At 45.9% G+C, this 12,498-nt stretch overlaps 1 protein-coding gene across 1 annotated transcript in view; it reads left to right on the top strand.

The window, feature by feature from the left end:
• Nucleotides 1–1,687: 1,687 nt before the first annotated feature.
• Nucleotides 1,688–12,498, top strand: part of LOC126522912 (urocanate hydratase-like) — a 38,142-nt gene continuing 27,331 nt past the window's right edge. Inside the window, exons 1-7 of the mRNA XM_050171755.3 lie at nt 1,688–2,045; nt 5,732–5,862; nt 8,873–9,026; nt 9,875–10,065; nt 11,215–11,281; nt 11,420–11,476; nt 11,916–12,002. Coding sequence (XP_050027712.2) covers nt 1,920–2,045; nt 5,732–5,862; nt 8,873–9,026; nt 9,875–10,065; nt 11,215–11,281; nt 11,420–11,476; nt 11,916–12,002 — 813 coding nt within the window. The 5' untranslated portion in view covers nt 1,688–1,919. The remainder of the gene's footprint in view (nt 2,046–5,731; nt 5,863–8,872; nt 9,027–9,874; nt 10,066–11,214; nt 11,282–11,419; nt 11,477–11,915; nt 12,003–12,498) is intronic.

The raw sequence follows: 12,498 nt of genomic DNA, 5'->3' as shown, positions 1-12,498 counted from the left end.
ATGAAAACGAGGGGGTAGTGCATGGATTTGTATAATCTTCTAGCTTATGGCTTGAGACGTTCTTCCTTTACTTATTAAGATTTATTCATTTATTTATTTATTTATTGTCTTTATTTATTTTCACCTTAAAGACCCGGAGGCATTACACAAGGGAGGGCTTTAATCCTTGTGACAATGTTAGAACAAATGTACAGAGCAATAAAGAAACAGCAATAAATAAAAACAAGCCGGGAACAATTCTGAAAAAAAAAGGGGAACATCGTGTTGCAGTAAGGGTGGGATGGATCGGTAATTAAGAAAATATTGTTGAATCATTAAGCACTCATATTTTATTTGAACGCACGAAGGCAGTAAGTATTTTCCCACACGCGTAATCATCGCGAAAAGCCGTAAAAGTCGTCTGAGGCCAGAAGACATAGCACAAGACACAACAGCGGGGTCCCCGTGGCTCCGATGTGGTCCCCACTTCTTTTCGAGCGCCTCAAAATCACTGTAACGTTTGTGTTCGTCCTCATAAAGATATATAATGCCAAGTGAAGTCTCCGTTCCTAGCCGCGCAGTGGCATGGTGGCGACAGTCACACAACACGGCGACGAGGTAAATTCTGTAGAACGAGCCGCAACCTCTATTAGTGCGCCTGCAAACTGATACGCGACGGGCCAGTGTTTCTGAAAAGTAACTACACCACGTTCACTTATTCGCGCGTTATCTGACATCGCGCATTCTGGCGTGACCCCCCCCCCCCCAAAAAAAAGGAAAAAGAAAAAAAAAAGGCGATAACAAAGCAGCGCATGCAAGGAAAGGTATAACCATAACCGAGTTCCAGCTTCGGAGAAGAGGAAAGTTGTCTACAACTCTATTGAACGTCGACAGAGCGTCTTGATAAACCGCTACATCGGGCTAGCAGCGATTCTACTTCACTCGCATCTATATTCGAAATCGTGCGGCCACGTTTGTTTACGACGATTATTCCTTCTATGCAGCAGCGTTCCGCGCTAATGTCTCGAGCCAACTTCCACGATTCAGACATATAAAACGTCAGAAATGCAAGGCTTTTATTTTTGGTATACCACAAACTCTATTAGTAATATGCCAGTAACTTCGATTTCGCTCGTCCGTCACCACTCGTCGTGCATCCATCGCCAGAAAATCGCCATATCCACCGCCAGAGTGCAGGTCTGCACAGCTTAGGTCATTCTTGGCCCGGCGAGGAAACAACTGGAATAATCTGCCCGCGAGAAATTTGTGAGCGACCTTAGAGCAACGCATTTCAATGCCGCTGTCGAAGACGTCTTTCTCCGCAAGACAAACCCACCCCTTATGATAATACGCGTAGTAGGGGCGCTTGAGGAATAAATAAACAAATAAATAAGTAAATCCGACGCCAGAGAGACCATCCGCGCAGCATTGAGCAGAACGAGGTACCGCTCATTTCAGCACTCAGCGCGAGCTGGTCTCAACCTTGCTCTCTTACGGGCCTGCCCTCCTCCTAAACAGCCTGCAGAGGGACTGCCTCGTCGACGTTCTTCCACACGTAACGGCCTTTCTTTTCTGTAAGGGCCCACTTAGACGTCCACGCGGTTCAGCGAGCTTCGCACGAACAAAACTGCTGGCATCGTACGTGGGCCACCATTTGTCTAGACGGAAATTGTTTCACCATCGGTATATGGCATGCCGGCGACGGCGGTGGGCTGGGGAAGGCAGTTTGAGGAGATAACGGCACGGGAGACACCGAGTCGGCTGGTAAAACGAGAGATTAGGCAGGCAAGGCCTCCGTCGCCCCCGCAAACTTGGTCTCCCCTTGCCCCAACGAACACCGCCGTGGCCGCAGACAAAGAAAGAGGCGGGCGCCTGGACGTCGTTGTAAGCGTTAGAAATTGAATTCGTTACCAGCTGAGATCGAAAAAGAAGAAGAAAAGATGAGCACGCTCAAGGAGATCTGCTCTGGATTGCCCCTGGACCCACTGCCTCCGCTCAGGGCTAGAAACCCGGCATTGGCTCACGCTCCGGACAGAAACGTCCCGCTCACCGCGGAGGAGACAGAGGTGGGTCGTGACCTCGTGACATTCGCTTGTCGTGTCCTTACAAAAATGATGCGTGATATTCAATTTCATCTGACCAGGCATTCTATTGAAGGCAACAGAAAGTCAATCGGAACACACGCATACCTACATAAATATTTTTGTGAGGGTACGTGAGACGTGCGACTAGAGACTATCTAAGAGCAAAGCCCTCCGAAAAATTAAGCAGGAAACGTTCTGTTACTGTACCTCCCATAACTATGCATCTTCGAAACTATGTTCACTGCCTTGTATTAATTTCAGGTTACTGTTTGCAACTGCTGCTAGTGTTACGGTGGCGAGAAGCCGTCCATTGCCTAAACAGTTGCTATTTATCACTCCTTGATGTACTTTGCGACATGAATAAACGTTGACTATCAAATCAAATAGTATACGTTATACAAATACACGCTTGGAATATCTAATTGAATGAAGAGTTTCGTGCTTTTAGAAATAGAAAAAGAAAACGACGCTCGTGAGCAAATGCAATAAAAAAAATTAACCGGTTGAAGTACGTGAAAGAAGTTATGTATATTACAGTTCGTTTCCTTCAAAACATGCAATCCTATTCACGATTCTGTCCAGCAGAAATGGGTGAATGAATAAATGACGTGAATGAGCAAATGACTGTTCCGCTGACCGCAGAGGAGACGAAGGTCAGTCGTGACCTAGTGACTTTCATCTGCCATTTATGAGACGCGCGACTATGGGTGTAAGAAGTGTGAAATTTCCTCGGATCAAATAGATAACCGGTCTTGAGATGATACAGACTTTTAATATTCAGCTGAATAACGGAGATTTTCTTTTTTCTAAATGTATGAAAAGAAGCAGGTGATCAGCTGCAGTAAAGAGAATGCTCTAAACCGTGAAAAACAATGATATTCGTTTCCATCAATGTACGCCATGTTATTTGCAATTCCGTTCAGCCGGGGAACCTGCGAACGAGCAAGAAGTGAAAACTCGACAGAGTTACTTGACGCGGTGACATTCATTTGTCATTGTGAGAAGTCATTGTGAATCGAAAAAGCATTAAGTTGTAACAGAGGTACAGAGGACACATTTGCGCACCTTCTTTGAACCTTCCACGGTGCAGAAGAGCGTGCTTCGTAGACGTGACTATATATAGGGGCTTCCAAATAGCGAAATTTTCGATTCATGCCAGTGCAAGAACTCGGGAAGCAAATACAGCCTTTTAATGTCGATTTTAATGGTGTAATTTTTTTTTCTGATTTCAAATGAGAAAGAGAAAGGATAGGGAGTAAAGAAAAAAAGAGTTGCATTAACTTTTATTCTCCACACGCAATGCGATTTGCAAGTATTAAATTAAATTATGGGGTTTTACGTGCCAAAACCACTTTCTGATTATGAGGCACGCCGTGGTGGAGGACTCCGGAAATTTCGACCACCAGGGGTTCTTTAACGTGCGCCTAAATTCTAAGTACACGGGTGTTTTCGCATTTCGCCCCCATTGAAATGCGGTCGCCGTGGCCGGGACTCGATCCCGCGACCTTGTGCTTAGCAGCCCAACACCATAGCCACTGAGCAACCACGGCGGGTGATTTGCAAGTATATATAGCCTGGATAAATGTTTATAAGCAAAAAGCGAGTGGTCAGCTGTCTTCACCAGCAGTAGACAGAAATTTTGTGAAGGCTGTTTTTCATAACTCCCATTGCTTAGTGGCTATTATCTGGCGCTTCTAAGCGTGAGGTCGCGCGTTCAAATCCCGGTCCCGGCGACCACATTTCGATGGGAGCGAAATGCAAAAACGCCGATGTACAGTGCATTGGGTACACGTTAAAGATCCCCGGGCGGTCGACATTAATCCGCAGTCCCCCACTATACACGGCGTGCCTCATAATCATATCGTGGTTTCGAAACGTAAGATCCCACAATTTAATTCTAATTCATTTTCTCATGTCACCCGATAATAGTAGCTTATCCTACGACATTCGGTCACAACTGAACATTCAAATCAAATATGGAATCCTCGAATCGGATATGCTTGGATTCTTAACAAAAGTATTCGAATCGTGTTCGAAATATCGCATATTTGCACGCATCTTGAAAGGAACACGCGCTGCACTGCACGTGCGGTGAACTATAGTGCATAATGGAGGCATAAAACCCGAAAAAAAAAGGGGGGGCGGAACCTGAATTGAAACAGAAGAAGCAGGGAGTTGGAGCAGAGGTATAGAGGACACATTTCTGGCAGCTTATTTGAACCTTCAATGGTGCGGAACAGCGTGCTTCGTATAGGGGAAAAGGAACCGTATCCTCACACCGAGAACAAATTAAGTGTTAGTAGGACTTGTTGCTGCGAGAGTTGGTACATCATCTTTACAGCCCGAAGAGCGCGAACGTGTGCACATGCAATGCATTTTTCGGTCTTTTTTTTAACGTTATACATCGCATGCGCATGGGCTCGCGCCCAGGCCATCAATAAATTAAGCATTGGCACCTTTTTTTTTTTTTTTTTAAGCACAGCCTTCTTTGCCTCTTCCTCAGGAATGCCTAGAGACAATAATTTAAGATGAAACTAAGAAATGAACTTGTTCAGCGGACGCGTGAAAGACACATTAAATTGTTCTAAGCTGGTAGCATTACTGCTTGAAGATCCACTTGGCGGAGAAGCATTGCTAATTGAAAATGAGGAACACGCTTCTCTGTTCTTTCTTTTTTTTAGAATTCGCGTCCGTATTGCGACATTCGTGACGTCACAGTGATGGCATCGATTTCGCAGTATTTGTGTGTACTTGAGTCTTTTTTCTTTATGAGGCAGAGGTTGGACCGCATAGTTGCAATTACTGAATGCATATCTCGGTCGATTACGATGTCGATTGTTTTTTTCTTTTATGTAGGACAATACGCAAGGCTCAAGCACCTGCAAGCTGACTATCGCGATTTCGTGACGCATCGAATTGTGAGCTATAGCAGTGGGGCGCTTAAACGTGATATCACCGGACACTGACGTCACGTGTGCTTGCCCAAAAAATAACTTGTGGCAGTGTCGCCATTTTTCACTAAAGAAGAGAACGCTCTGCACGGGGAATTTTCAAACGAGGCTTAACAGTTCGATAATTACCATCCAGGTCCATTCAGATGCTCGCATAACGGTCGTCAGCTCTGCGACATCAATCGGATAATAATAATAATAATAATAATAATAATAATAATAATAATAATAATAATAATAATAATAATAATAATAATAATAATAATAATAATAATCATGAAACGATGAGATCGATAGCGGCTCCCTAGCGTGGACCTCCGAGATTACAGGTGCCCGTCGCGAGCTGAAAATCGGAGGCCATTGCCTAGGACTGTTACTTAATCACCAAGTACAAGCGTCGTCCGCTTAGGTGCTATTTGAATTCTATTGATAAGAAAATAAGACAATTATGAACCCTGCAACTTTGCTATTATTGCTTCAGTAGTGCACGCTTCTCATTTATACCCAATTTAGGCGAACTAGAATTTCACTGCAGTTGGATTTTCACTGCCATTCCAATGTTCTCATCCAGGCATAAACATAAACGATAAAAAATAATGTCGATATGAGGTTAAGTCTAGGAATGCTACATGTACCACTGCATGATCCGTTAACCTTAAAGAGCAGCGGCCTAGCTTACAAACGTGTTTTATTTAGCCTTTTGTTATATTTTTTCAGACCGCCATCAAGAATGCGCTGCGGTATTTTCCTGCAAGGCTTCACGCCCAGCTTGCGCCGGAGTTCGTGCGAGAGCTGTCGGATTACGGCCACGTCTACATGTACCGCTTCGTTCCCAGCATTGCCATGAAGTGAGTCATCCAATATATCCTACAGAGTGAAGTGTGCGCTACATTGTTGTCGTGCCAAATAGAAGAGAGAAAAAAAACACCAAGATAAATACGATGCACGCCTGTTTTCAACAGAATTTTGTACTTCTTTTGCATTCCCGGCGGTTTGAACCCCAGTTTTGGGTGCGCTAAATCTAAAACTCCCTAATATATAGTAATCCTTCCCACAATCTTACTAGTGAGAAAGAAAGATATTCAATGGGTGATGGGGACGTCTGCATGATCATACGCCTGGCAGGCTGCTCCAGAACATCACTCACTCACTCACTCACTCACTCACTCACTCACTCACTCACTCACTCACTCACTCACTCACTCACTCACTCACTCACTCACTCACTCACTCACTCACTCACTCACTCACTCACTCACTCACTCACTCACTCACTCACTCACTCACTCACTCACTCACTCACTCACTCACTCACTCACTCACTCACTCACTCACTCACTCACTCACTCACTCACTCACTCACTCACTCACTCACTCACTCACTCGTTCTGGCACATTATTTCTCTGGAGATTCGGATACGTACATGCACATGTCTGTGTACGTACTTTAAGCATCAAGATGTTCATCGTCTTGTCATTTTCGGGAGTTTGCCTGCGCCAGTCGTCCCTAAACCTCTGCTCCTTCTTGTTGAACACCATCAAAGCAGGAGAAAGACGTCTTTCCGTGTACTACCTTTGCCATAACCGTGCTTTTCGCCGCCTCCGCTGCGGAGCTGCCAATCAATGCTCATGAAACAGGCGGATGCAGCGCGAGTTGCGAAGATCAGATAAGATAGTGGTGAGAGAAGAGATTAGGCCAGCGAAGAGGGCAGGGTCTGAAGCTACCTAACCTCTCCTGAATAACTGAACTATCCCTGCATCTACCTTTTCCTTCGTCACAACACCGCGTGGCTGACACACGGTGCTGCGACTCAATATCAACAACTTTTCGTTGCATTAGTCGAACACTAACAATTAACAAACAATTGTACACATGATCGCAATGAAGTTTTGTCTACGCCCCCCTCCGCCCGCTCTCCATCACTCAAGTCACCTAAAGGCTTCTGTCCGGAATGTCGGTGTCAGCGTCCATAATGAAACAGAACAACAACGATCATTTCTTGTTACACTTGTCTCGAAATCGAGTGAGCTGTCCTTACTCGTGCGATAAATTCAAGAGGGTGAAAGCTCCGACGCGCAAGCAACGCACTCGTGAACGGATGCAGCACGGTGACACGACCCATCACTCCACTTCGCCGCCATGCTTCATGGCCAGCTTCGCCACTAGGCTATAATGTACGGTGGCGAAGCTCATGCAGGCAGCATGAATTCATGCTGGTTTGCTTGCAGCATGCCGTACCACAGCCCTTTTCAAGCACGCAGGAAATCGTAAATCAAAACAACAGTGTCAAGAGGTCTCGGAGATCACTTTTTAAAATTCCCGTTCGAGTCACTTTTGCCTAACTAGTCATATGCATTGAAGCGCCCAGCCTGGCGCATCCGCCATGTCACAGGGAACGCGAAATTACAAGCTGAAGCGGAGAAGTCAACGTGGATACCTTAGTGAGGTGAAAAGAACAGAACTCAGCGAACAAGACGTCATCTTTTGCAAAACCACAATCCTTGCTAGCACACAGTGTAACTTAATGGCTAGACTGCGCGTCTCTCCTCGACTTCTCCACTTCTCGCTTGAGGTTATAAAACTAGCTCGACAAAACTCACCACTCAACTCGAGGTAGGAGCGATGTACGCGGGTTGGTTGCAGCGATCCCTCAAAGAAAGTCTGTTGCCCACGTACCGTTGGTCCGCGGTGAGACGGATGCGGGAATCGACCAAGGGCCGCTGCAGACCCTGAGCAGACAGATTGGCGCCAGGTGAAATGACAAGGAACACCACCCGGCGATCCACCCCAAGGCTTTGCCGGGGGAAATGCATGTAAAGACCGACGTTGCGGTCGTCTGTTAGCTGTGACAGTATGGGGCTTTCGGCTAAGGAATATAGCTGAATATTCGAAAATATTAGCTTAGGAATCGCATATGCAAAGTAAGGAAAAGAAGACAGAAAACAAGAGGATACAAAAATATAAACGCAACTAACGATACCAGTATGCAGTCCATAGAAACTGAGGAAAGAAATATGGTGTACACACACAGCTACACAGAATGATAAACCCACGAATGCAAAAGTTTTGAAATCAGGAGATCTGCAAGGAAAAAAAAAAAAAAAAGCCAGGACGAACTTTAAATTTCGCAGCAGAAACACGCACGCTCTAGTACTTGAATCTACATCGTGCACTTTCCCCGTGTGATCCCTTCGCCATTGAATATCAAACGCAGCAGACTTTGATGTTGCTAAATGTTCTGCTTCAGGGTGTACAGGGTCGTCCGACGTTGAAAGGGAACACCGGATTTGTGTTCAAGGCCGGTAATTTTCCTCGTGCGTTCTTGTAAAGAAGAAAAGTTCTATGAGCAGCATTGTTCAACAGCAGAACAGCATAAGGGATAGCATGGAGTGACGTTCACACTTGCGTGTTTGCAGAAATCGCGGTTCGAACAAACATCAGGCGTTCCCTTTCATAACGCACGCGGGCGTTCATAGTGCGCGTACATTATGTACACAAGGCTAGAAATCTCTTAGTCGAACTGAGTTAAAAGAACACAATGACGAAGCAAGGCACAGGAAGTGTTACAAGAGTACAAACGCACCCACATCCACCCACCCCCCCCTAACACACACACGTACGCACATGCGCACACACAGGCGTCCGCATTTCGTTGTGCATGAGCACTACGCGTGCAACAAATACGTATGAGCTCATCTGTGGTGTTCAACGTATTACTGCGCGTTCCTTTGCACAATAAAGTACTGTGACGACTACTTAATACACATATGAAATATAAGATATATGCCTACGGTGGACCGAAAACTGAACGTCTGACGCACATGCTTTTTTTTTTCTTTTTTCTCCGTCGGTCGCAGGGCGTACCCAATCGACGATTACCCGGCAAAGTCGAAGCAGGCCGCCGCAGTTATGCTCATGATCATGAACAACCTAGACCCCGAGGTGGCTCAGTTTCCAGAGGAACTGATCACCTACGGCGGTAACGGACAAGTCTTCTCCAACTGGGCACAGGTAGGTTTGTGCGCGGGGCTCTCCGACCTCGCTGGAGCCGCAGAGGAGCTAAGTTATCCCAGAGCTATTCCAAGAGCAACCAATCTTATATATAGCTGAAGTAGCGCTATCGATAATATTTTTTGTCCATGTCCGTCAATAGAATAAAAGTGAGCCCTTTAGCAGATTTCTAGGTTGTATGTTCAATTTTTGTTTTTCATCGTGGTGTCTTAAGTGTCAAACAAGAACACAGCTAGGAGGATAGACAACAGCCCTACTCGCAACTGAAATTACCTTGCCAACAACTACACAAATAAATGATTCCAAACAATCGTCGACTAAACCACGCACGCGCAGAAGCGCGGACAGACGCTGACAGAGGTGTTGGCAGCGAAGCTTTTGACGTGACTTCCAAAAGGCTTGCCTTTTTGGCGGACAGCAAAACCGAAGAAGAGCTGTCAGAAACATCTTATTCTTTGAAGATATGGTATGTTTCCATAAGCTATCACCTAACCTCGCTACTGCACAGAAACAACATACCTGCGCTGTTAAGCAATGACAAGCTGCCACAAGTCACAGAATCCTGTTAATCAGCCAAAGTGGCTTCCGGCTTTCTTCTTTGTATCAGTACCGTGCTACCTTAATGTAATATGTATACACCTATACCCGTCTGCCCCACATTTTGCATTTGCCCCTCTTGTTTTCTTGCTTGGCGTTTAATGCACCGCGATCAAACTATGCCAACTACTCCGAAATTCAGTTCCTCTTCTACACTTCGAGTTTGCATAGCCTGTTCAGCTATACGTTCAATCGCTCACCCACGTATTCGTCTTTCGTTTACTGATCCTTGCACATCGCCGTGCTTGCAGTTCTGGCTGGTGATGAACTACCTGTCCAAGATGGACGAGTCGCAGACTCTGGTCATGTACTCGGGCCACCCTCTCGGCCTGTTCCCGTCAACCCGGCCCAGCCCCCGAGTGGTCATCACCAACGGCATGGTCATCCCGAACCACTCTTCGCACGAGGACTACGATCGCATGTTCGCCATGGGAGTCACCATGTGAGCGATGGTTTTTGAACAACAAAACGGCTTCGGCAGCCTTCCTTAACTGAGGCTTCAAAGATATATCACTCTATGGACAAAGCGAGTGTTGGAACTACTTCGTTCAAGATTAACGGCTTGTCCTTCATCGTTTGACTCTTTTCTGAATGTTATCGTGCTCTCCCGATGAAGTACACCTATTGCGAGTAAACGTGCTCCATACTCAGAAGGTGTGCAACTCTCAAAAAAAGGAAAACCGTGTAGAATAGCATGCACTCGAAGAAAAGAATTCCCCCTTTGTGTCCTAATTTGATCCCCACCCACGGATGTCAAGTAGGCAGCAGGCTCCACGCAGGCGTACAAGTGCGACCCTTATGACACACGATGCTGTGCAGCCAATATTGATCACTCAATATATGTTGTCGAAGTTTCGAGATGTCGCTGGTGGTCCTGTTGAAAGCCACATACTGGTCCGTTAACCCGCCGCGGTTGCTTAGTGGCTATGGTGCTGGGCTGTTAAGCACGAGTTCGCGGGATCGAATCCCGGCCACGGCGGCCGCATTTCGATGGGGGCGGAAGGCGTAAACACCCGTTAAGTTAGATTTAGGTGCACGTTAGAGAACCCCAGGTGGTCCAAATTTCCGGAGTCCCCCACTACGGCGTGCCTTATAATCAGATCGTGGTTTTGGCACGTAAAACCCCATAATTCAATTCAAGAATCGTCTTGTAACATCAACTGTCGCATTCCCCGAAACTATAGACAATGCTGCGAAAAAAAAAAAAGAAACAAACAAAACGAGAGACAAATAAGGAAAGAAACGAAGAAAGGAAAAACGCAGAGGAAATGACACACTTGTACAACAAGGACTGTCTGAGCATCCAAAGGAGGGTGGGGGGGCCAAGGAAAATCGAACTTCCCCCACCCCCCAACTCCTGAAACTATACCTTCGACACGGCCCAGTGGTGGAATAAGATTTATCGGGCTCCAACTGCCATACGAGCTGTGACGGCGTGTACGTAGGCATGCGCAGCTATCGCTGCATCTGCTATCGACAGTACGCTTGCAGGATAACGCGTATAACAGCTTCAGTTTACTAAAGACCTGCTGTTGCACAGTGCTCATTTACAGAACGAACGCCTTGACGCTGACTACCGTTGCGTTTTCAGGTACGGGCAGATGACCGCTGGTAGCTACTGCTACATCGGGCCGCAGGGTATCGTGCACGGAACAACGGTACGGTGTTCAAACAACCACAACACACTACTTGTTCGTGCAGAACTGCACATTTGCACATTTGAAGGTCGTCTTTTCAAGACGATTCAAACGCTCCTCCCAAAGAACGCTCTTTGAATTCTGTTGTAACTATTCCAGATTACCGTGATGAACGCAGGACGCAAGTACCTCAAGCTCGAAGATCTCCGAGGAAAAGTAAGCGAAGATTAAGCAGTGATGCTTTGGCTACACATGGGAACGTTTTAGCAAATTCGTTTAGTATTGCAGTGGCGTTGCTGTCAGCAGCTGTGTGTCCGGCCGAAGACAAGGACGATGACAAAAGCGCGAGCTAGAATGCGCAACAACAACAACAACAACAACAACAACAACAACAACAACAACAACAACAACAACAACAACAACAACAACAACAACAACAACAACAACAACAACAACAACAACAACAACAACAACAACAACAACAACAACAACAACAACAACAACAACAACAACAACAACCCACTTTCCTGGGAAGCTGAAATGAAGGAGGCGGAAGATAATGCACCGAATACAACCAGTTCAATGAACGCAGAGCCAGCTATGACAAAAACCAAGTGTTCAAGCACCACACGAACCTGCTTGTCTAAATTTTCAGGTGTTCGTGTCGTCTGGTCTCGGTGGCATGAGCGGTGCCCAGGCGAAGGCAGCAGTGATCGCAAGCGGCATCGGAGTCATCGCAGAGGTACACGTTGTTCACCATACCTGGAAATCTATCTTTCGTCTTGCTATATACTGTCATTTGCCTGCAGGAGTTTTGAAAAACAAAAAGCAAAAAGAACATGTTAATTGCGTCTGCGTACAAGTAGTATTTTGGTTTTTATCTTTACCCTATACGATTCGCTTTTAAAAATAATTTGTATTCTTTAGATACGCGCCTATTTGTCCTCCCTCATAGATATCCGCTTGTTCCTTGTGGATAGGTGTCATTAAGTGGGAATAAAAATTAACGAACATATTCGCGTGTCTCTATAATCAACTGGACGGAACAAACACGCCACACGCTTCCATTGTTGAGAGCAGACATGTAAGCTAGAAAGGAGCAGCATGACTAAAATACGGAGCTTTTTCGCTCGCGTCCTCGAAGCAACAGCTGCGACTGGCGTTTACGAGCGATTCTTAACGGCCACGATTGACATACATCATTTCCCAAAGTTATCAAAAGAGGTTGAACGAGGAGC

This window comes from Dermacentor andersoni, chromosome 6 (genome assembly GCF_023375885.2).
Source record: "Dermacentor andersoni chromosome 6, qqDerAnde1_hic_scaffold, whole genome shotgun sequence".
Lineage (NCBI taxonomy): Eukaryota > Metazoa > Arthropoda > Arachnida > Ixodida > Ixodidae > Dermacentor > Dermacentor andersoni.
Note: the sequence above shows the minus strand (reverse complement) of the source record. Positions and strands in the feature narration are given on the sequence as shown.